Source organism: Phaseolus vulgaris, chromosome 3 (assembly GCF_000499845.2).
Source record: "Phaseolus vulgaris cultivar G19833 chromosome 3, P. vulgaris v2.0, whole genome shotgun sequence".
NCBI classification, from domain to species: Eukaryota; Viridiplantae; Streptophyta; class Magnoliopsida; order Fabales; family Fabaceae; genus Phaseolus; species Phaseolus vulgaris.
The window spans coordinates 18,815,819-18,835,651 of NC_023757.2; the positions used below are offsets into that span (position 1 = coordinate 18,815,819).

A 19,833-nucleotide genomic window follows, 5' to 3' on the forward strand; every position below is an offset into this window, starting at 1 on the left:
CGACACTGCTTCCTTCGGTCGGTATTGTTTGGGTTGGCCACTTTCCTTGGAGGAGGGATTAATTTGGCGTTGAGGGCCTCGTCCAGAATCCTTCCCCTCTCGGTCGTCAGGGGTGTGTATCTCAAGAATCGGATTGATTGGTCCCGGTTGTCCCGACGCCGGTCATTTCTTTGACTCGGCCGGCCTTGGCGGTCTTTCTCTTCCTTGTTCTTCTCCTAGTGGCCTCTACACGAGCCTGGTTACAGAACTCTTTGAGTTCTTCCAGCTGCATGTACTTAGTAGTTCTCTTCCTCAGCTCATCCAGGCTGTCAGTCGGCTACATGCATAGGTTGTCAGCAAAGAGCCATGGACGTAGGGCTGTCAGCATGTGATGCATGACAACGTCCGAGCTCAAGTTCCGGATGCTCATAGCCACCTTGCTGAATCTATCAACAAAGGTTCTCAGGGACTCTCCGTTCTCTTGGCTGATGCCTACCAGGGCGATGGATGCCAGGTGGTGTGGCCTACTAGTGGCAAACTGGGTCTCGAACTTCATCATGAGGGTGGCGAAGCTGTCAATGGAGTTGGGTGGGAGCTTGGTGAACCAGCTAAGGGCTGCTCCCTTCAGTGATGTGGGAAACACTTGGCATAACACTGCATCGTCTGAGGTGTAGAGACTCATATGGGTGGTGTAAGCGTCCATATGCTAGTCCGGATCGATAGACCCATCATAACGGTCTCGGTTGAAACCCTTCCACTTCTCAGGCAGTGGGACTTCAAAGATGGTGTTAGTGAAAGGATGTTGGCAAGTCGAGTCGGCCGTCACGGTTGTCCAGGCGGATCTGACCAGGCATGACTCGTCGTCCATCTCGATCTCCCGTGGAAGGGGTCGACCTCTCGTCCCCTCGGTCATATCTGGGTTGGGGGGGAGGTGTAAGACTTACTGAAAACGTTTGTCGGTATGACAGAAGGTCCTCCCTCCCCCAGCTTCTTTTTCATCTCTTTGTTCTCCCTACGGAGAACCTGCAGCTCTTGCTCGTTCTTCTGAGCAGTCTCCTCAGTCTTTCTCTTCATCTCGTTCATCTCTCTCTAGAGAGACAACAACAACATCGTCTGGTCGGCTTCAGTCATTCTCTCCATACTTCTGGTTGAGACCATCTACTCTCTCTCTTCAGCTGGTTTCTCTCGGCCCCACGATGGGCGCCAATTGTTCCTGCTAGAGAGATGGGACATAGAAAACTATTGAAGTCTTCGTCTTCTTCCTTCGGTCGAGTAGGTTACTGGGTGATGAACTGGGATCCTTCTCGTCTTTGTGCTTCTCCTTCGGCACTCGGTCTCAGGCGAACACCGAATGCGGAGGTACTTGCGGAAGGCACTCCGACGCTCAAGTCAGTAAAGCGGGTGATAGATACTCAGGTAGGTGTACAGTAATAAATGACGTACCTTTCTCCTTGGGATGTGTGCTATTTATCTTATTTTAATAGACTTACTTTATTAGACCTGATTAGCGGAGTAGATCTCGTTTAGGGTTACATTACCTAATCTTTAATGACGGGTTAACTTCACTAATTAAACGAAGTGCATCGCTATATAAAACCTATAAATTAAGATATTCATAGTTTTTTCTTATTACCGTATTCAATTCATATCTATAACTATTAATTATAAAGATGGTATTTATATTTGTCTCCATATTTTTTTAATTATTTACTTCTTTATTTTAGGAAAACTATTTTACTTCTTAACTAATTAAAATTGTATTATTATTGTATTTTAATATATAAAACCTCGAATTTTTAAATAAATGGTACGTATTTAATTTTTTTATTTAAACTTTATATTTTTATTTTATTTTAAAAATAGAAATAACTATTAATTAAAAGATGACAATGCAGATTAATCCTCTCGTTTACCAATAAAAAGGATTAATCCTCTCGTTACTATTTTTATATACAAAAAAAATCTGTTATAAATGAGTACAAAAAAACCTTTAACATACCTATAAATTTTCAATCATTTAATACAATTTACTAAGTGGCTAAATAAAAATACACAATTTCAAGCTAATTTTAAATTCATCTTTGATCCGATCGGTCATCGGTAGTCGATGACGTCAGCAGCAGAGAACCACGTGGACCACTCACGAGGTGACACGCGGACCAGGTGACAGGTAGATCGGTTGTCACTAACCAAATGACCACCGACAGATCAGGCGGCAGCGAAGTCAGGGGACAGATCACCCAGAACGGTGATCGGTGGTCAGTAACCAAGTGGCCACCAACAGACCAGTTCCCAGATGAACGCCTGGGAGCAGAACGCGGGAAGCAATAGAGCATGGACATCGGGGTCTCGTGTTACACACAGTTAAACTGGGACTGAGGTTCCCAGCGAGAGCGTTACACACGGACCGCGCATGAGCACATGTCAGGGAATCGCGCACGAGAGTGGCCTGAGGGAGCTAGTAAACCGATCAGTGATTGGTGATTCCCTCAACCCATTACGTGCGTGAAGGGTAAGCCGTCTACGCAGAGAGCCACGCTTGGTGAGTGTGCCTAGACCAGCCACACCCGGCGTTCTCCTGAGAGTATGCGATTTACCCAGGTGGAAGAAATATCCTAAGTTACTCCGCAAGGGAATAACTTAGGCGCACAAAGAGAAGCGCTAGAGCCCTTTGAGTAGTGACACGTGGATGGTTAGATGTGAGTTACATACCTCCACGTGTCACCATCTGAGAGGGGCGCGGCCCAGATAAAGGTGTACTCCGTACCACTAAAGGTACAGACAAGCGCAGTCAAAGCGCAGAGACGCGCGGACACGCACAGACACTCACACTCTACTGATTCTGGAGGTACGTTGTCGCAGAAAAGCATAACAGGGTTCTGACACATGCCAGAAAGCATAACAGAATTCTGTTAGGCCCAGATGCAGGCGGTGCCATAAAACAGAATCAGGGTGAGAGAGAACAGAGAGAGCAAGAGTTTTTCACACGCACTACTAGTTTTTCTCATTTGGTGGTTCTGTGGTCTAACTTGATCGTCGGAGTGCAAACGGCCGCTAGAGGCGCCGTCTGTGTGTTTTGCAGGTCGCGTTTGGAGATCCAAGAGAAGGTTCTGAGGGTGACTTTGCAGAGAACACAGTCGCGTAGACGGGACAGAGAGTGCTACAAAGCGATTCCTCCACGTTTGAGTTGTCGGTAGGATCAATCTTCATTCATTTTTTTCTCAATAAAATATTAATAATATTATTAATATATTATATTATATATCATAATTACTTAAGATAAAAAAAATTATCAAATGGGTTGACGACTCATCCACGGCGAGTTTGCATTTATAATATTATAATTTGAAGGTTTTATGATTTATATGTAATTTATTTTTTTCCGTTTTTATTGAAACCCTAAACCTTCCCTTCACACTTAAATTTATGCATTTTTTTCTGTTCATAGATCATTGAATCATATTTAAATAATTAAAACTAAACAAATAAAAAGACACTAGAAGAATATTAAATTACTAACTTTTTTATATATAAGACAAAAAAAAAATGTAATATACCGTTTAAGAATGGATTGACCATCGAAAACAAAGAAAAAAGTGATTATATAAACTAAAAAACGATTATAACGTTATGTCCTAAACATTGTGTAAATGTCTCTTCAATATTTTACTTTTCTTTTATTCTATCGGCATTAATTATAAGTGTTTGGTTTCAGTCAATGATGAATCTCTGCAGTGATGTATTCACATAATTTTTTGAGTTGTTGTGCAATCATTAATTAATTTTTAGTTGTAACAGATCAAGTTCTTATTGTAAATAATTCGATGCCTAATTTGTTAATGAGTATTAAAGTAATATATTTTTTAAAAAATATACGAATAATTTAACTACCTTGGTGTCATTTAGTATACTAAAAAGTAATAATACTTTTAATCAAATTAATGTAGAGTTGGAAATGAGGTGGCCTCAATAAAAATATATTTTATATTAAATTATAAATAAAAGTAATACTTGGTCTAAACAAATATTTTATATACATGTGTAATTTTTTCTGTAGAGGTGTGTGGCATGACATGGGGTTCTGCTGTATTGTTTTTCTTGCATCAGTTTGTTGAATGATAAAACAAGTTGTGGCATAATTCATGGAAAAAATTATGAAAAGTCAAAATGTATTCCATTCAAAATTCCCATCCACACCCATTTCCTTCTACCATTCCTTTCTATTATCACAAAAATAATATCAAACTCAACTAATTTCCACACTATAAAAATCTACGGTCGTTCTTTTGTATTGTACCAACAAAATTTAAAAAAATAATAAAAGAAAAGAAAAAACAAGGTGAAAATGAAGTTTTTTTTTTTTGTTAAAAATACCTAAATATATTTTGAGGTGAATTTTGTATGTCCTAAATACATCTCTTATTTTCGGGATTCGTCAATGTTTTGGATGCAAAATGTGAATGAAAACAAAGCTTGTAATTTGTTGGAAGGTTACAAGCTAGTTTCCTTGGTTCCAAATCCTCTGTTATTTGACTTACTTTTTCTCTGACTCATTCCACATATTAAATATGAAGTAATTCTATAAAACGTGCAACTATATCCACACTATTATTAAATTTGTATAGCAGTTGTTACTAATAAATGGCAAGTATTTATTTGAACATCATTAAATTAGTGCAAGAAGGTGAGCATGTTAACGCGTGGTAGAGTCGTAGGGTACCCAAAGCTATGACGAATTATGATCAACAACCATGAATTCCTAAGCAAACACGTAGTGATGGTAAGTATTATTGTGCGTGTACGTTGGTGTGTGTGGGGGGGCAGAAAGAGATAGGTAAGGACCAATGTGTTTGAATTTTACTTATCTTTCCATCAAAGATCATTTTTAAAGAAACTATTCTCTTTGGCAACCAAAATAGAGTTTTTCCCCAAATATAAAGGCAGTGTTAGATTAGATATCTAATAAGGTGCATGTTTTAGTTGCCTTTTTTCTTTTTAGGTGCATGCGTTCTATAACCTTTTTCTTTGTTTTCTTTTGCCCACCTTGTGATGTTAATTTCACAATAGTGCATGATTCGGATTAGTGTCACTCAAGAAGTTGTTGGGGCCTCATCCTGCCATCGCTTCTTCTTTACTAGCCACTGTTGGAACCATGTCCACCAACCATCCAATTTGCAACAAACATGTATATTACAACAAAAACACCTTTAACTTCTTCTATTTCTTATCTCTTTAATGCTTTAAAATTTGAGTTAAATATATTTTCCATCATTTTATTTTATGTTAAATTTATTTAATTTTAGTTCAAAAATATTTTCTTTTAATTATTTATAATAAGAAAATTGTTGAAATAAATCTTTATCAGCTTTTTTACGTAACAAACATATTTTTAACATAAATCAAAATATCAAAATATTTTATATTAATCTATAACTAACATAAATATTATAAGATTATAGTAAAATTAACACTACAAATTTATTTATTATATAAAAAATTAGTGATAATAATTGATAGTTTCCTTCTTATTATATTATATAAACGAAAAATATATTTATTAATAAAATTTTCCAACCCAAAATTATAAGAGGAAAAACAAAAAAAATTATCTCATAACAGTGGAGGAGGATAGGATTATAAAAGTTTAAATCAGTCTAACAAGCCTAATCCATTTTGGCACAAACTCTGAGCCAAGAAAAAAAAAACAATTGAGATTAAAATCTGACGGCTGAAAATAGATCGCGGCAGTGGATCCCCGAAAATAATGGTGCACTGACTCCTCAATAATCATAAAATAGTTATTATAACTAACTAATATAAAAACGTCTTACCAAAAACAGACAAATGGTATAAAAAATAAGAAATGGTTTTACTGTTTGAAAAGTGTATGTTTGGGTATCTCAATTTTCAAATTCTCCTCAGATTCTGAACTGTCTGTGAAGCTTCCATTTTTGCCTTTTCATTTTAATTTTTAATAAAGCACTCCTTTTTTTTACTAAATAATACTGCGTTTCTGTATGATATGGTAATTATAAAAAAAGAAAAAGAAAAAGAAAAAGTAATGTAATTTAAATTAATATTAATATAAATAATAAATAAGGGAAAGAAAATTTAGAAGGAGAGGAGAGAAAGGGTGGAAATTGTAGTTGGGAAGAACTTGGTGATGATAGGCCCGTCTTTGTTGAATACTCTTACTTGCTCTTTTTTGTTGAATATTTATATGGTTAAGCCTTCTCCTCCTTCATCTTCCTTTTGCTTCAAGGTGTGTGTATTGTATTGTATTGTAGTAAAACTAGAAAGAAAGGAAAGTGAAGTTAAGAGTTGCAGAACAACAACAGCAACAAATGGGGGTTGGTTCCCAGGATGCTATCAAGCAGTTCCAGGCATTCATTGACCAAGGTCTCTCCCCCCCCCTCTCTCTCTCTCTCTATATATATATATATATATATAAATATATATTCTTCATCTCTCTCTTTTGCTGTTTTTTCTCACTGTTTTTTGTTTCTTGTTTTTGAATTTCCAACAATGGTAGTCGAGGAGCCTTTGCGAAGAACGTTTCAGGTTAGCATTTTCGTTGATCTCATTACATCTCGCCTCAAACACATTTCACTCTTGCTCCTGCATTTCACCGCTTTGATCTGCTTCAATTCCCTTCTATTCTATTATTTGGTTCGTGTATGTATGGGTAGGTAGGGTTATGACTTGGGATGCCTTGTGGGGAACCTCCAATGTATTCATTTCACGTTTCAATGGACTTTTTTGGTACCGTGGCCTTTGCAATAACCTTCAACTTCTCCTAACTTCTATTTCTAAATATTTGACTCATTTTATGGACTCCGCACTTCTAATGTTTCGGGATATTTTACACGTAATGTCTCTCAATGGAGATCTGATTTCATTTCTCTTTATCAAATTGTTTTAACCATATAATCTTTCTTGTGTTTCACGCTTTCACCTATTTTGTAAACTAGAGTATCTCAGCACAACCGTGGTGATAAGTTCTTGCTACTAAATTTAATTGTTGAATATAATTATTAACTACAAACGTTAATAACTCTTCTGCCCAAATTCTAAGTACTGAATTTATGTGGATTCCATTTACCTTTTTGCATTCTGATTCCTAAAACTGATATCTTTCTTCTCCTTTGGATTCCATAACTTTAATTGCCAGAATGTTCATCAAGGATATGTCACCGAAACTTTAATGCGGTTCCTAAAAGCAAGGGACTGGGATCCTTCCAAGGCCTATAAAATGGTAAAGATATATATCATGCAAGTGGCCTTTTGTTTAAGGTTTTGCTCGCTATATTCACTGTTACTCGCTAACTGACGCCTGTATTATGTTTCAGTTGGTTGACTGTTTAAATTGGAGAGTGCAAAATGAGATTGACCATATATTATCTGTGAGTTTTTATTATGCCGATCCTTTGCATGATTTCTTTGTCAATACATTTTTTTATGCTTGGTTCTTGTCTATAATTTAAGAGACTTGCTCCTTTTGAGATTTGTTATTTTGAAAATAATGGCAACATATTGTATCTTATGAAATATGTCCGTTCGGTGATCTGTTTTCAGAAACCAATTGTTCCCGCTGATTTATATACAGCAGTGCGTGATTCACAGCTCATAGGATTGTCTGGTTACTCCAAAGAGGTGCTCATTCTCCCACATAATACTCTCCTCATTCCATTTCATTGTAGTTATGCATGATAAGTGTTTGTTTATTAGGAAATGCAACTGCATTTTTAATTATATTGCTGAGAATTTTAGCTCTTAGATGATTTTTTCCTTTTTATCTTTTTTTTTTAATTCTATTCTTCTTGCTCTGTCTTCCTTCCAGGGTCTGCCTGTCTTTGCAATCGGTGTTGGGCTTAGCACATTTGACAAAGCATCTGTAAGTTTAATTATTGGAAAAGAGGAAAAAGGATTGTTGTCTCTTTGGAGCACCATCTGTTTCTTTTTCTTAAAGCTGTGTACTCTGATATCCTTCTTACATTTTTGTGTTTTTTTATGATTGCAGGTCCATTATTACGTGCAGTCACACATTCAAATTAATGAATATCGTGACCGTATAATCTTGGTGAGTATTAGCCGTTAGAGTCATCTTCATTAACCACTTGAACTTTTTTGTTCATTTGTTTTGACACATACATATCTGTAGCCTTCTGCATCAAAGAAGCATAAGCGGACTATTACCACATGTATAAAGGTTTTAGACATGACCGGTCTGAAGTTATCAGCCCTGAATCAGATTAAGGTACCTTTTAGTTCATTGTGCTATTTGATCCAGCAGCATCGCCATTCCCATGATTAATTGTGAAGTTAATGTATTGATAATCTGTAAACATACACAAAACTGAAAATGGTACTCCAATTTGTCGTTTTACTTGTTTAGGTCAATATTTGTTATTATTATTGCTTCATGAAACCAAACTTAAAAGCGGAAGAGGTTCACTTGTTTCCCATCTGCTTCATATATATTCTATATAACTTGCTCCTACTGATGCAGTTGTTAACTATTATATCATCCATTGATGATCTGAATTACCCCGAGAAGACAAATACTTATTACATTGCAAATGCTCCATACATATTTTCAGCTTGTTGGAAGGTGAGATTTCTACCATTAAATAAAGATATTGTTCCTCATGATTTCGCTTCCCGTATGATATCTTTATTTAATATAGCAGTTTCTGTTGAGTTCCTATTGAGACCTCAGCATGATGTTTAAACACTCAGCATTAGCAGGTTGTGAAGCCACTTTTACAAGAGAGAACAAGAAGAAAAATACAGGTTTTACCCGGTTGTGGTCGAGATGAGCTGTTGAATGTAAGTTCTTTTGTTTGGTTCTGTCCTTATTTCTTTGAACAAGATTGCTGGAGTGCATACGCCCATCAACTTAAATTATGCCATGATGAAGAAAAAAAAATGCCAATTATCATGATCTCAGTCGTGGTACCATATATTCCAGGACCATCTACTAATTTAATAAGGGAGAGAGTTGCAAAAGTAGACAATTGCTTTTCCTTTTAAAGGTAACAAGAAAGAATGAAATACACAATTACGAACAGAAAAATGCATTAGGAAAAAAAACCCAGGTGGTTGTTTATCAGACAAGAGACCCGTCTACAAAGAACATTAGCAGAACAACAAATATGCCATGTAGGCATTTTTTGCTGTGCCATAAACTTATCTTTGAAATTCTGGCCTTTCTTTCGACCACATTACACAGTTACACATTCACAATGCCTCTGAAACTAGTTGGAACGGAATATTTCCAACTTCCTACCACTTGAAACACCAACAGCGGTTAAAAAATATATAAATAAATTTATTGCATATGCAGAATTGCAGGGCATAACAAAAGACTAGGGAAGAGTTCTGTCTGCGGATCCCTAACGCAACTTGCTGTCTGTATATAAATCAATCTCTCTAAGAAATTATATTTTATAGGATGATTTTTTTAATAAAAGTATTATTGCATCTTATCTACGCATTAAATTATTGTTGTACCTATCAAAATATCTTATGTAGAAAATGATTTTAAAAGAAAATATCATCACTTCATATCCTACTTATTTTTGTTTAAATTTCCTACAATTTTACAAGCATTATTTGCATAATATCTGTTATACTTAAATTGATGGATTTAATAAAAATCAATTTCCTAACGAGTAACACTTTTATATTCATTCCTTTTATTATGTTCGTGATTTGGAAAATTGAAGGCTTGTCTGGTATCTGTTATCTCTTTACTTTGTATTAATGAATTTAACTAATTAAATTTCGTGTGCAGGTCATGGATTACTCGTCGCTACCACATTTCTGTAAAAGAGAAGGCTCCGGATCATCCAAACATTCAGAAACGGGAAGTGAAAATTGTTATTCCTTGGATCACCCCTTCCATCAAGAGCTCTATAACCACATCAAGCAGCAAGCCAGGCAACGTGAAACTGTTGAACCCATCAAACACGGCTCGTTTCACGTGGATTTTCCCGAACCTCCTGATGATGAATCTGAGATCGCCAAGACTATAGAGTCAGAGTTACACAAGTTTGAGAACGGCAATGGTGTCTAATACAATACTCTCTTTTAGATAACTGTTGAGACCTCTAAATCAGAGATCTTTTGCCTGTACAACCAATGTAGAAGTACTCTACATCAGAATTACTTCTATCAGGAATCGGCCTAATTAGTTAGTGTTGTTTACGTATGTTAAGAGAAATTAAGGGGTATGTTAATTGCAAATCCCAGCTTTACATCGTGTCATAATGCAAGGCATCAATATCAAATATAATATATCCTCGTGTTTCTTTTACATTTTTGGTCTTCATACTAATTTGTATTCAAAGCATTATTGAGCGGCTTAAGTGAAACATCGTATGATTTATGTCCCGCACTTGAAAACATTGTTCAACCGAGTTATTCTGCACAAAGAAAAGCTTCTTCTTAGTTTTTCCTTGAATGTATAGGAGCCAGAAAGTTGTTTATGAAGGGCCCTAGGGACAAGAAAAAAATGCAGGTTGTTGACAATAAGAAATTGCATTTGCGCATTCAATTTGTTTTCGAAAGATGGAAACATCAACACAGTATCCGGCGTACTGAAAGAGTTGATGATATGGCCCGGCTTCCAAGATATAAGTAGAAAAAGGCAACACAATAACAAGTACTTCCTTTTCCTTTCCCATGTACATGTCCAAGATTTTGACTTCTATTCTGTGGTCAACGAGATTGGTGTTACAGAATGCTCCAATTTCTGAGAAGCATCATCGGATATCCCTTTTTGTCGTTGTTGACGCGACCTCTTCAGCTCAATCTCAATTGCCACCTTAAATGAATCTGCCAACTCTGCACTCCACAGGGCCGTCTCTGTAGCAGCCTTTGTTTCTTCAATGGCCTTTAGATTAGTTTCCACCTTTCTGTCCACTTCATGCTTTCTTTTATAGATTTGTTGAAGCTCTGCCATCACAATTGCGTCTTTCTTTTCAACCAAATCCTCACACTCCTTGGCCTTTGCTCTCATTGCCTCAAACTCTTCATTTGAAATCTTGATTTTACCACTGAATTTTGAGTTCGGAACTTTAGCCACTTCAGATAAAATCTTGATCTCCTTAAAGGCTCTTTGTTCTGCAGCTTTTGCCTCTCTAGCCTCCACCAGAACTAGCTCAAGTTTTTGCTCTGCTTCTTTAGCCACAGCCCGGGACTTTTCCGCTTCTTGCTTCAGCTCTTGGGCTTTTCTCCTCATCTCTTCAGCTTCTCTTCTTGCACCTTCCGTCTCCAACTGTAGCTTCTCAATTTTCTTACTCTGTACATAGAAGATATCAGCTTCCAAGTCCTCTACCGTGCTTGGTGCAGGTTTTGCCTCTCCCATTCTCCCTTGCAGTTCACCAGTGAGGTTAGCAGCGAGAGCTACCGCTGCATGTTCCTTCTCCTTCACTCCATCTTGCTCATTCCTCACTTGCTTCAATTCTGTTCTGAGAAAAAACACCAGTTTGTTAAGGGAGTTCTTTTCTTCAGCAACGTCCTCAAGTGTCTTTGTGGCTTCTTTAAGCTCTGAAATTAGAAGCTTCACAGAATCCATCTTAGAAGCATGCAGCTTCTTAATGTGTTCTTGAAGAGCCTCGATCTCTGCACTAGTTTCGGAAAGTTTGACATCTAGATTTTGCATGAGCTCTGGTTCATATTCATTCTTCAAGGAGTCCAAATTCTTTTGTACTTCTTCCTTGGCATTTTTGTAATAACTCATAAGTTGGGCTTCACTTTCTTCTTGGGATTGTTCAGCGGCGAGTTTCAATTGTTCAATTGATGCTTTCATGGTCTCGATTTCAAATGAGAGTTCACCGATTCTTTCTGAGTTTAATTTTGCTGAACGTTGAGCCTCTCCTGTTGCTTGCAATGCTGCCAGCTTTGCCCCCATAACTGCATCAAAATCCTGCCTTATTTTGGTTAGTTCTTGCTTGGAAGAATCAAGTTCAGTTATAGTGGTGATGTACTCCTTTCTTGCATGTTCTAGTTCTTGTCTCCAGGCTTCATATCCCACGGCTTTTAGGGATAGCGTCTTTTCAAATCGCTTGCTCTGGGTTTTCACGACTTCAGCAGCTTCCATTGCGGATTGCTTGGATTCTCTTACGTTGGTCAGCCTGGTTGTCAAATTCTGAAGTATCTCCTTGGCATTCTCAAGGTCAGAAAGTGCTTTGGCTTTCACGGCCTCAGCATTATCCACATGTTTCTTTATCTTGTCTAGTTCCTTTTGGGCCAATATAAGCTGCGTCTCCTTTTCAAATACATTCTGCAAATTTTGAAATAAAAACATGAAAACCATTTTCTACGACAACATGCAAACGTGTCTCATGCAATGCCATTGGCATCTTATTTTCCCTATTACATTGACTGGAATTTTATTAACTTTCTCATACATTAACGTGGTGACATCAATCTCCCGATTCAAGGATATAAAAAACTAATGTTGGATGCATACCTCTGATGATCTCCTCTTGACAGAAAATCTGTCTCTTGGGTTGGCTACCTCCCCAAATAAACTGACAGCAGCTTTGACAGATTGGAATGGTGCCCTTGTGTCAATTTCTCCAACCTCTCCCCTTGGAGAATTCAACTTCTTCATGCCAGTCATTTTCTTTGATCTAAACTAGATGGTTTCTGCAAAGATAGATTGCAATGAGATCAAATTGTATGAATGAAGGGCATATGCGAAACTCAATAAAGATGGTGATATTTTATGATACAAAAACGGGGAGGAAAGGTGTTACGTGATAGAAACAAAGATGAAGCCAGAGGAGGGCGTGTAAAACAGGTAAAAGTCATATAATAATATTCCAAAGGAAAGGTGTTGGAACTCAAAAGAACCCTGATGAAACCAAAGGTTCCCTGAGTCCAACTTTTTCCATTTGAAAAGTCTGTCCCTTTGAAAAGAACATCCGGGATAATGGTTGAATAAATCTGGTGGATGCAGAATTAGTTTTCCTATTTTAGATTAGGTACAGAGAGGTTTCTGGTGAGGCTCACAGTATGCACCATTCGAATTACCAACCAAACAGGGTGATCAAATACAAAAAGGACCTTTTCCTCTTTGTAATTATGAAAAAAAAAAACATTAGATTTAGGCTACACGCGGAACACCAGAAACATTATTCCATGATGTTTTCTTAGATGTTGGTTAGTTAGTTAGTTATTGCTGCCTCTGTATCTCACTTTCTAGGACTATCATCAACCCTGCTAAATTTTGCACATATTATGTTATCAACGACTATTTTTGCACAAGTTTTTCTTTTTAAGAAAAAAATAAAATAAAATATTTAAAAAAAATAATTTATATATAAATTAAATTGTAAAAGTTATTTCGAAATAACATTCTGGATTATATAATCCAAAATATAGAGGTGTCACAATAAGGATAAAAAATATTTTCATATTTTATATAGGGTACCAAAATAATATATAGAGATGCTGGAAGAAACTGTTATTTGTAGGAAGCCAACATGTTTCAGGCGCTTTAGTTAAATAGAGGTCTCATTTTCATAAAATTACCTTCATTGTTATTCTTTTATTTATGTTTTGTTGCATTTTAGTTTCAAAGTAATAACAATGAAAGTGATCCTATGAATATTGCATAAATTAAGATAAAGGCTTCCCTTTTAACTGGAAAATGGGTAAACTAATGCAATATTTGGTATATTTGTTCTGTTTGCTCTATTATTAATCATCCTACAACATATCTTCTTATCCTACACCATTTGTACAAGATCCCAGTTACTTTCCCATGTTGCAGTTTGGTTCATGAAATTATAACTTTTTAATATTATTTTATCCATAATTTAATTATTGGTATTATTTTATTAATATTAATTCATTCGTGATTTGACCAATAAACCTTTGAACTAATTTTCGAAACATAAGATATAATAAATGGTAATAAAAATGATAACAATAAGTTATCATTATTATTGAATAAAATTGTATCTTAGAAGAAAGATGAAATTGTTGAATAACTTATTTCTAGAATTAAAACTAAAATTACCATTTCTTTAAAATTAAAAAAAAAATCAACTCAATCTTAACCAAAAATATTTTATTTTGAAATTTACAGTTAAATATAAAAACTGAAAACTATTAATTAAGGTACAACCCTTTCTATTTACACACGTAAAATGATGAAGCCATTAACCAATCGATATGATGAAACAAACAATGCTATAACATTTAATATCAAGAATTGAAGAGTTACCATTGTTTTTAATTAATTTGGGAAGATGTGTGTATTCATAAACAAGTAAAAATAAGAATAACTCATTAGACAGTAAAAAAAAGTATGAGATTGTATTAACTGAACACCACCTTAAAAGTTAGTCCATCTAATAGACACAGTGTTTATCAATGAAGCATTCTCTACATTCATTAAAAATTCAATTGCGTTTTGCCTTTAGTGCACAAAAGGCAAAACAAAAAATTATATAAATAACATTTTTATAACAGCTTGAGCTTTGAAAGTGCAAGACATACTTGGTTCTTCATTAGAAGGAAACTAGTTATCAAACCCCAGTTGCAGCTAAGTCTTTGTTTTAATGGGTGTGAATTTAATCTAAAGGAAAGTGTAAATCCACTCCTTAAAGACTTTGTACACACTTTGCCTCTATTTCATCTTGTTCTACTTTTCAAAGATCTTTTCCCATCAAACATATGCGCAGGACCTACAAGTAAAGCTCACAAAAATTCATATATTAACTACCATGCAGAATCAATCAAGTATCAAAATAACTAATTATAATACACTTACAGTATGTATGTGTACCAAGTTTGCTAATTTTCAAAACTATTTAATAAATCAAATTTAAAATGATTTTTTTTATTAAAATTAACATGATAACAGCAAACACACTGAAACCGTCTCTTTCATTGACCAAACTTATTACATGTTTTGTCCTTTTCAAGAGAAAATAGTTGTACTGGTGTTGCAAAGTAGTAAGATGCATGGAGATCGTTGTCATAATAAAGAACGTCCCACAGCAACTGGCCTGAAAAATTGGAGAAACCTCAGAATAATTAATTAGTTAATTACAACTTTTAAACCTCAGATCTCATGTAATTTAAGCAGGATTAACTGCACTGCAGAGTATTAGAGAACTGAACTATGGCTAACCAAATTGAAAAGGCTTACATGAGCTCAAGGACAAGAGCAGATGCTCCTCCTCCCCCATTGCAGATGGCGGCAACACCATACTTCCCTCTCTTGTGTCTCAATACCTGAAATACAACTTGGATAAGATATCCAATGAGTATCGGGAAATATGACAAGAGAAGATGTTATTGGTTTCTTATTTTTTGTATTTTGTATTTCTTGTGCTTACACTTTGTAGAATTTATCCTTTAGTTTATTTCAATAGCTTGCGTTTGAATTTTGATTCGGTCAAGCTGATTAGTAATGTGTTATTGTGTTGAAATTCTAATTCTAATTTTGTATAGAATCATTGACTCAAGTTTATGAGGAACTAATTCGTGATTTAAACAAGGATGAGATTCAACTCTTATTTAGCTTTATGTTTCTTGTGCTGAGTCTATATATATATATAACTCTTCCAAGATAGATATCTACAAATCACAAAAATTTGGGAAGTGTAGACCACACCAGAATTATAAAATGTAATGGATAACAGGTGCATGATTTACAAGTGCCAAGGGTGAAAGAAAATGATAAGTAACCAAGGTGACAATTTACCCCTAATAATGTGACTAAGATTCGAGCTCCACTGCAACCCAAGGGATGCCCCAATGATACAGCTCCACCATGTACATTAACTTTTTCCTGCATTTGGTAGGAAGTACATGAATTATCTATTCTTAAGGCATTGTTATAGGATAGGATGGAGGAATCAAAATGCCGAAGCAGTCAGATGGCCAGAAAATGATTTTATTAAATAAAAGGTGTCAAGGAATTGAGGCACTTGAACACTCACAGGATTAAGACTAAGAAGCTTCTGATTTGCAAGAGCCACAACCTGCACAGAAGAAGTTGGGGCATCATTAGCGTGTTCACTTGAATGAGTAAGATATGTGTCGTATTCCTTACAGAAAAAGCTTCATTTATTTCATAATAATCTATTTGAGAAGCCTCAAGGCCAGCATTTGATATAGCTTTTGGTATTGCAAGGGCAGGAGCTGTTGTAAATAATTCCGGTGCCTGCAAAAACACTTATTCTTTAACTTTAAATATGCTCATATTAATCAAGACCAAAGCAGGTTAACATTAACTTGTTACAGCACCTTAGCTGCATCCCCATATCCTTTAATCTTTGCAATTACATGCAGTCCAAGCTCACGTGCCTTCTCTCCACTCACTAGAACTAATGCAGCAGCACCATCACTGGCAAAATCAATAAACCAATCCCATTATCAACAGAAGACTAAGCAGTTTAGAACCTTATGATTACGGTACCCTATATTGAATGACACAGATATCAATTTTTTAGTGAATGAAAGAAGGGGCAAGAACAACCCCCTTAGAATTCAGGTATCAATGAACACAAGGGAAGGGAGGAACCTTATGCTAGAAGCATTGCCAGCAGTCACAGAACCCCCAACCTGTTTAAAGCTAGGTCGAAGCTTCCTTAATTTTGCAGCATCAAACTGACAACACAAACACAAATATTAAGAAAATGTAGGAATTTCAACTATAATACAAATGAAGCACGCAAATTTCATGTAAGATTTCGATCAGGAACTTGTAAAATGACAAAAGATATTTGAATGTCTTAAAGTTTTGTATTCAACATGACAAGAACCATGACAATAATGGAATGCTAAATGAAGTGGCTGACACTAAAACCAATTAACAAACACTCCCTGCCTCTAACTAGACAACAAAAGAAATCCAAAAGCTTGTGTATACAGATTCAATCTATTTGCGTAACCAATTTCTAGCTCCATACAAGTAAAGCAGTAGCCAAAAAATGTGATAGAAGAACCTTAAAAAAATTGTATTTCTTAGTAATTCAGGTCCATTTACTATTCGCATACACATACCCAGTCCCACTCACACAGAATAACAACTTAAACCCAAAATCTCCTAATATGCACCACAGACCACATGATCAATTTCTATTAGTTAGGATTTGTAAATTAGTCTATTTACCTTTCCCAAACCTTCATCTTTATCAACAAGCGTGGAAGGTTTCCCTCTTCCGCCGGAAATCTCAACCTGAATGTACAAAAAACATTAATTGAGAATCAAATCAACATCACTGCATAAGTTATCAACTGAATTAGATATAGGTAGGAATTGTTATGACACCGGAACTATCTCCCAAGCAAAATGACCAGCCTTTTGTGCAGATATTCCTCTCTCAAAGCTTTGAATAGCGTAAGAGTCCTGGAAAATAACATACATTGCCAAACAGAACAAAATTACAAATACTTCATTCAACTAAAGACTGAAAGGAGTTCAAAAATAAAACATTCTTCAGGCTTCAGCTCCAAAAACTGTTCAAGAAGGGGCATTAATGTTATGGGACAACAAGGTATAATTTTCAAATCAAAATTAGGAAGATCACAACCACAAGATTCTTGTTTTCCAAGAACAATTAAAAGGAGGGTAGAGGAGGAAAGGAACATGGCCTCCTCCACCACCTTCATAGGACAGATAGGCGGCCGGATGGAGGTCATATAGATATAAACCCGGAGCAATAAGAACGAAAGCCCTACCCACAGCTACCATTATGATGTTAAGTTACGGTAATCGAAGCAGTTAAAGGATATTGAAGCATCAACAAGAATGAAATGCATTATAAAATTGTAATAGGTTGTTCACCTAGAAACATTACCTGCTCATCTCTTGTTATGACATGTTGATCTGCACATAGTTCGGCACAGGCTCCCATGCCAAAGTCATTATAAACATCCCAAAGGCCATCTTTGACCATACCATCAATGATAGTATCGTGTCCATACCGAGATCCTTTCCTGTTTTAGACATAGCATATGCAGAATATGGAGACACTCAACATCAATAACTAACCAAAAAATGTAACGATGTTCCGACTTCATCCAATTTTAAGCATTTAAAAAAAAGTTAGGTGGCATAGACTATTTACCGAAGCACCATAACATAAGAAAATTGATTTCAACGAGGCAGTTAAAGTAAAACCATTCTTCCATCATACAAGTTGATTTCATCAGATTTCAAAATCATCTTGTGTGAAAACATCAACAATTGATTAAAGAAAAGCAAACCTGGCTTCTGCAAGGTACTTTGGTGAATTTGACATGCTTTCCATACCACCAACCACAACAATATCATTGAGACCGAATTGTATGGTCAGTGCTGCAAGCATGGTAGCTGCAATGAAAAAGGCGGGACCATGATTTCACCGTAATCCATATGAGAAAAAAAATCCTATATTTAAGTGGGAATACCCTTCCAAATGAACCAAAAAGAACCATACCTTTCATCCCTGATGCACACACCTTGTTAATAGTGGTGCAGATTACAGATGTAGGTATTCCTGCACCTAATGCAGCCTGTCTGGCCGGAGCCTGCCCTAAATTTGCACTAAGAACATTCCCAAAGAACACCTCTTGCACAAGCGATGGATCGACATTTGCTCTCTTGAGAGCATCTGCGTATTCGTTATCAACTTAAAACATAACAAAGGAGTAGGAGCAAGAATTTGCCTAAATATTTGCTGACTTCTCCTCCTATTAATTGAAATTGGCAAGGGTAGTGACTAAGAAATAAAAAAGGGGTAAAGGAAAAGAAAATAGCATAATGATTTACTCTTAATAACAATTGAGCCTAACTCTGTTGCAGAAAGAGATGATAGGGAGCCAAGCAAACCGCCTATTGGCGTCCGAGCAACGCCAACAATACAAACATCTGTACCAACAAATTCACACAGATGAACAAAGTTAAATGCAATCTTATCAATTCTGTTTCCATCAAAGGTGATCCCTCGTCACACTACAGAATGAATACATAAAATCAGTATGCCGAGGACATAAAAAGAAGCACGCAAGTTGTGATTTTAAGAGAAGGCGTGAATTGATAAATGATTATTGAAAACAAGCTTCAAAGTTGCAGCTAAAAAAACCTCGGGATTTTACAGAAGTAGACATGGGCAGCGTCCAAAACTGTGGAAGATACAGGAAAGATAGCCTTTTGATCTGAAAAAAGAAATGATATGATATGGCAGAAGATGACGCAGTTTTATATAACAAAATACAAAGAGAAAGAGAGTGAAAATACGGATCAGAATGAAATACGCAACTCACATAACAGTCACAGAGTGTTTTGATTTTAAGAGAAGGCGTGAATTGATAAATGATTATTGAAAACAAGCTTCAAAGTTGCAGCTAAAAAAACCTCGGGATTTTACAGAAGTAGACATGGGCAGCGTCCAAAACTGTGGAAGATACAGGAAAGATAGCCTTTTGATCTGAAAAAAGAAATGATATGATATGGCAGAAGATGACGCAGTTTTATATAACAAAATACAAAGAGAAAGAGAGTGAAAATACGGATCAGAATGAAATACGCAACTCACATAACAGTCACAGAGTGTTTTGAAGCAAGTAAATTAACAACCATAATCATACTCATACACAGTTAACACTATTTCATTTAGATTATACCTATTCAACACTCTTTTTCTTCTCTTATCACATCATATATCTTACAAAACCAAAAATTTCTGTATCAAATGTTCTTGAATACAATGTACATCAATCATTTTCCTACTAACAACACAAGAAACGAAAAAAAAAGTTTTGGTTTTGTTGGAAAATTTATGTAGTTACGGACACTTCGCTTTCATCCTAATCATCGCCACCTATCTATATTTTAGGATT

At 35.9% G+C, this 19,833-nt stretch overlaps 3 protein-coding genes across 7 annotated transcripts; 1 reads left to right on the forward strand and 2 right to left on the reverse strand.

Moving 5' to 3' along the window:
• Positions 1 to 6,088: 6,088 nt before the first annotated feature.
• On the forward strand, positions 6,089 to 10,297 carry LOC137806828 (phosphatidylinositol/phosphatidylcholine transfer protein SFH2-like). The gene is made up of 11 exons (XM_068607132.1): positions 6,089 to 6,378; positions 6,512 to 6,540; positions 7,151 to 7,234; positions 7,329 to 7,382; positions 7,555 to 7,632; positions 7,820 to 7,873; positions 8,000 to 8,059; positions 8,141 to 8,236; positions 8,489 to 8,590; positions 8,728 to 8,808; positions 9,776 to 10,297. Exons 1-11 carry the CDS (start codon positions 6,324 to 6,326, stop codon positions 10,055 to 10,057), a joined length of 975 nt encoding a protein of 324 aa, XP_068463233.1. The 5' UTR covers positions 6,089 to 6,323; the 3' UTR covers positions 10,058 to 10,297.
• On the reverse strand, positions 10,249 to 12,905 carry LOC137806826 (WEB family protein At1g12150-like). The gene is made up of 3 exons (XM_068607127.1): positions 12,747 to 12,905; positions 12,458 to 12,636; positions 10,249 to 12,268 (listed from the first exon to the last, which is right to left on the reverse strand). The coding sequence occupies exons 2-3, from the start codon at positions 12,608 to 12,610 to the stop codon at positions 10,691 to 10,693; spliced, it is 1,731 nt and encodes a 576-aa protein (XP_068463228.1). The 5' UTR covers positions 12,611 to 12,636; positions 12,747 to 12,905; the 3' UTR covers positions 10,249 to 10,690.
• A 1,381-nt stretch (positions 12,906 to 14,286) lies between these two features.
• Positions 14,287 to 19,833, reverse strand: LOC137806827 (acetyl-CoA acetyltransferase 2-like). Of its 5 annotated transcripts, XR_011080425.1 has the most exons (17): positions 19,618 to 19,833; positions 19,349 to 19,421; positions 19,077 to 19,149; positions 18,764 to 18,862; positions 18,432 to 18,605; positions 18,220 to 18,325; positions 17,811 to 17,949; positions 17,282 to 17,359; positions 17,123 to 17,188; positions 16,532 to 16,617; positions 16,255 to 16,354; positions 16,061 to 16,171; positions 15,948 to 15,989; positions 15,710 to 15,796; positions 15,152 to 15,237; positions 14,907 to 15,008; positions 14,287 to 14,684 (listed from the first exon to the last, which is right to left on the reverse strand). XR_011080425.1 is itself a non-coding variant. In XM_068607128.1 (16 exons), the coding sequence occupies exons 3-16, from the start codon at positions 19,099 to 19,101 to the stop codon at positions 14,978 to 14,980; spliced, it is 1,230 nt and encodes a 409-aa protein (XP_068463229.1). In that variant the 5' UTR covers positions 19,102 to 19,149; positions 19,349 to 19,421; positions 19,618 to 19,833; the 3' UTR covers positions 14,810 to 14,977. The 5 variants fall into 5 exon arrangements, 4 of the variants coding, with proteins under 4 accessions (XP_068463229.1, XP_068463230.1, XP_068463231.1 ...); XM_068607128.1 differs by lacking the exon at positions 14,287 to 14,684 and having other exon boundaries at positions 14,810 to 15,008; XM_068607129.1 differs by lacking the exon at positions 14,287 to 14,684 and having other exon boundaries at positions 14,810 to 15,008; positions 19,530 to 19,724.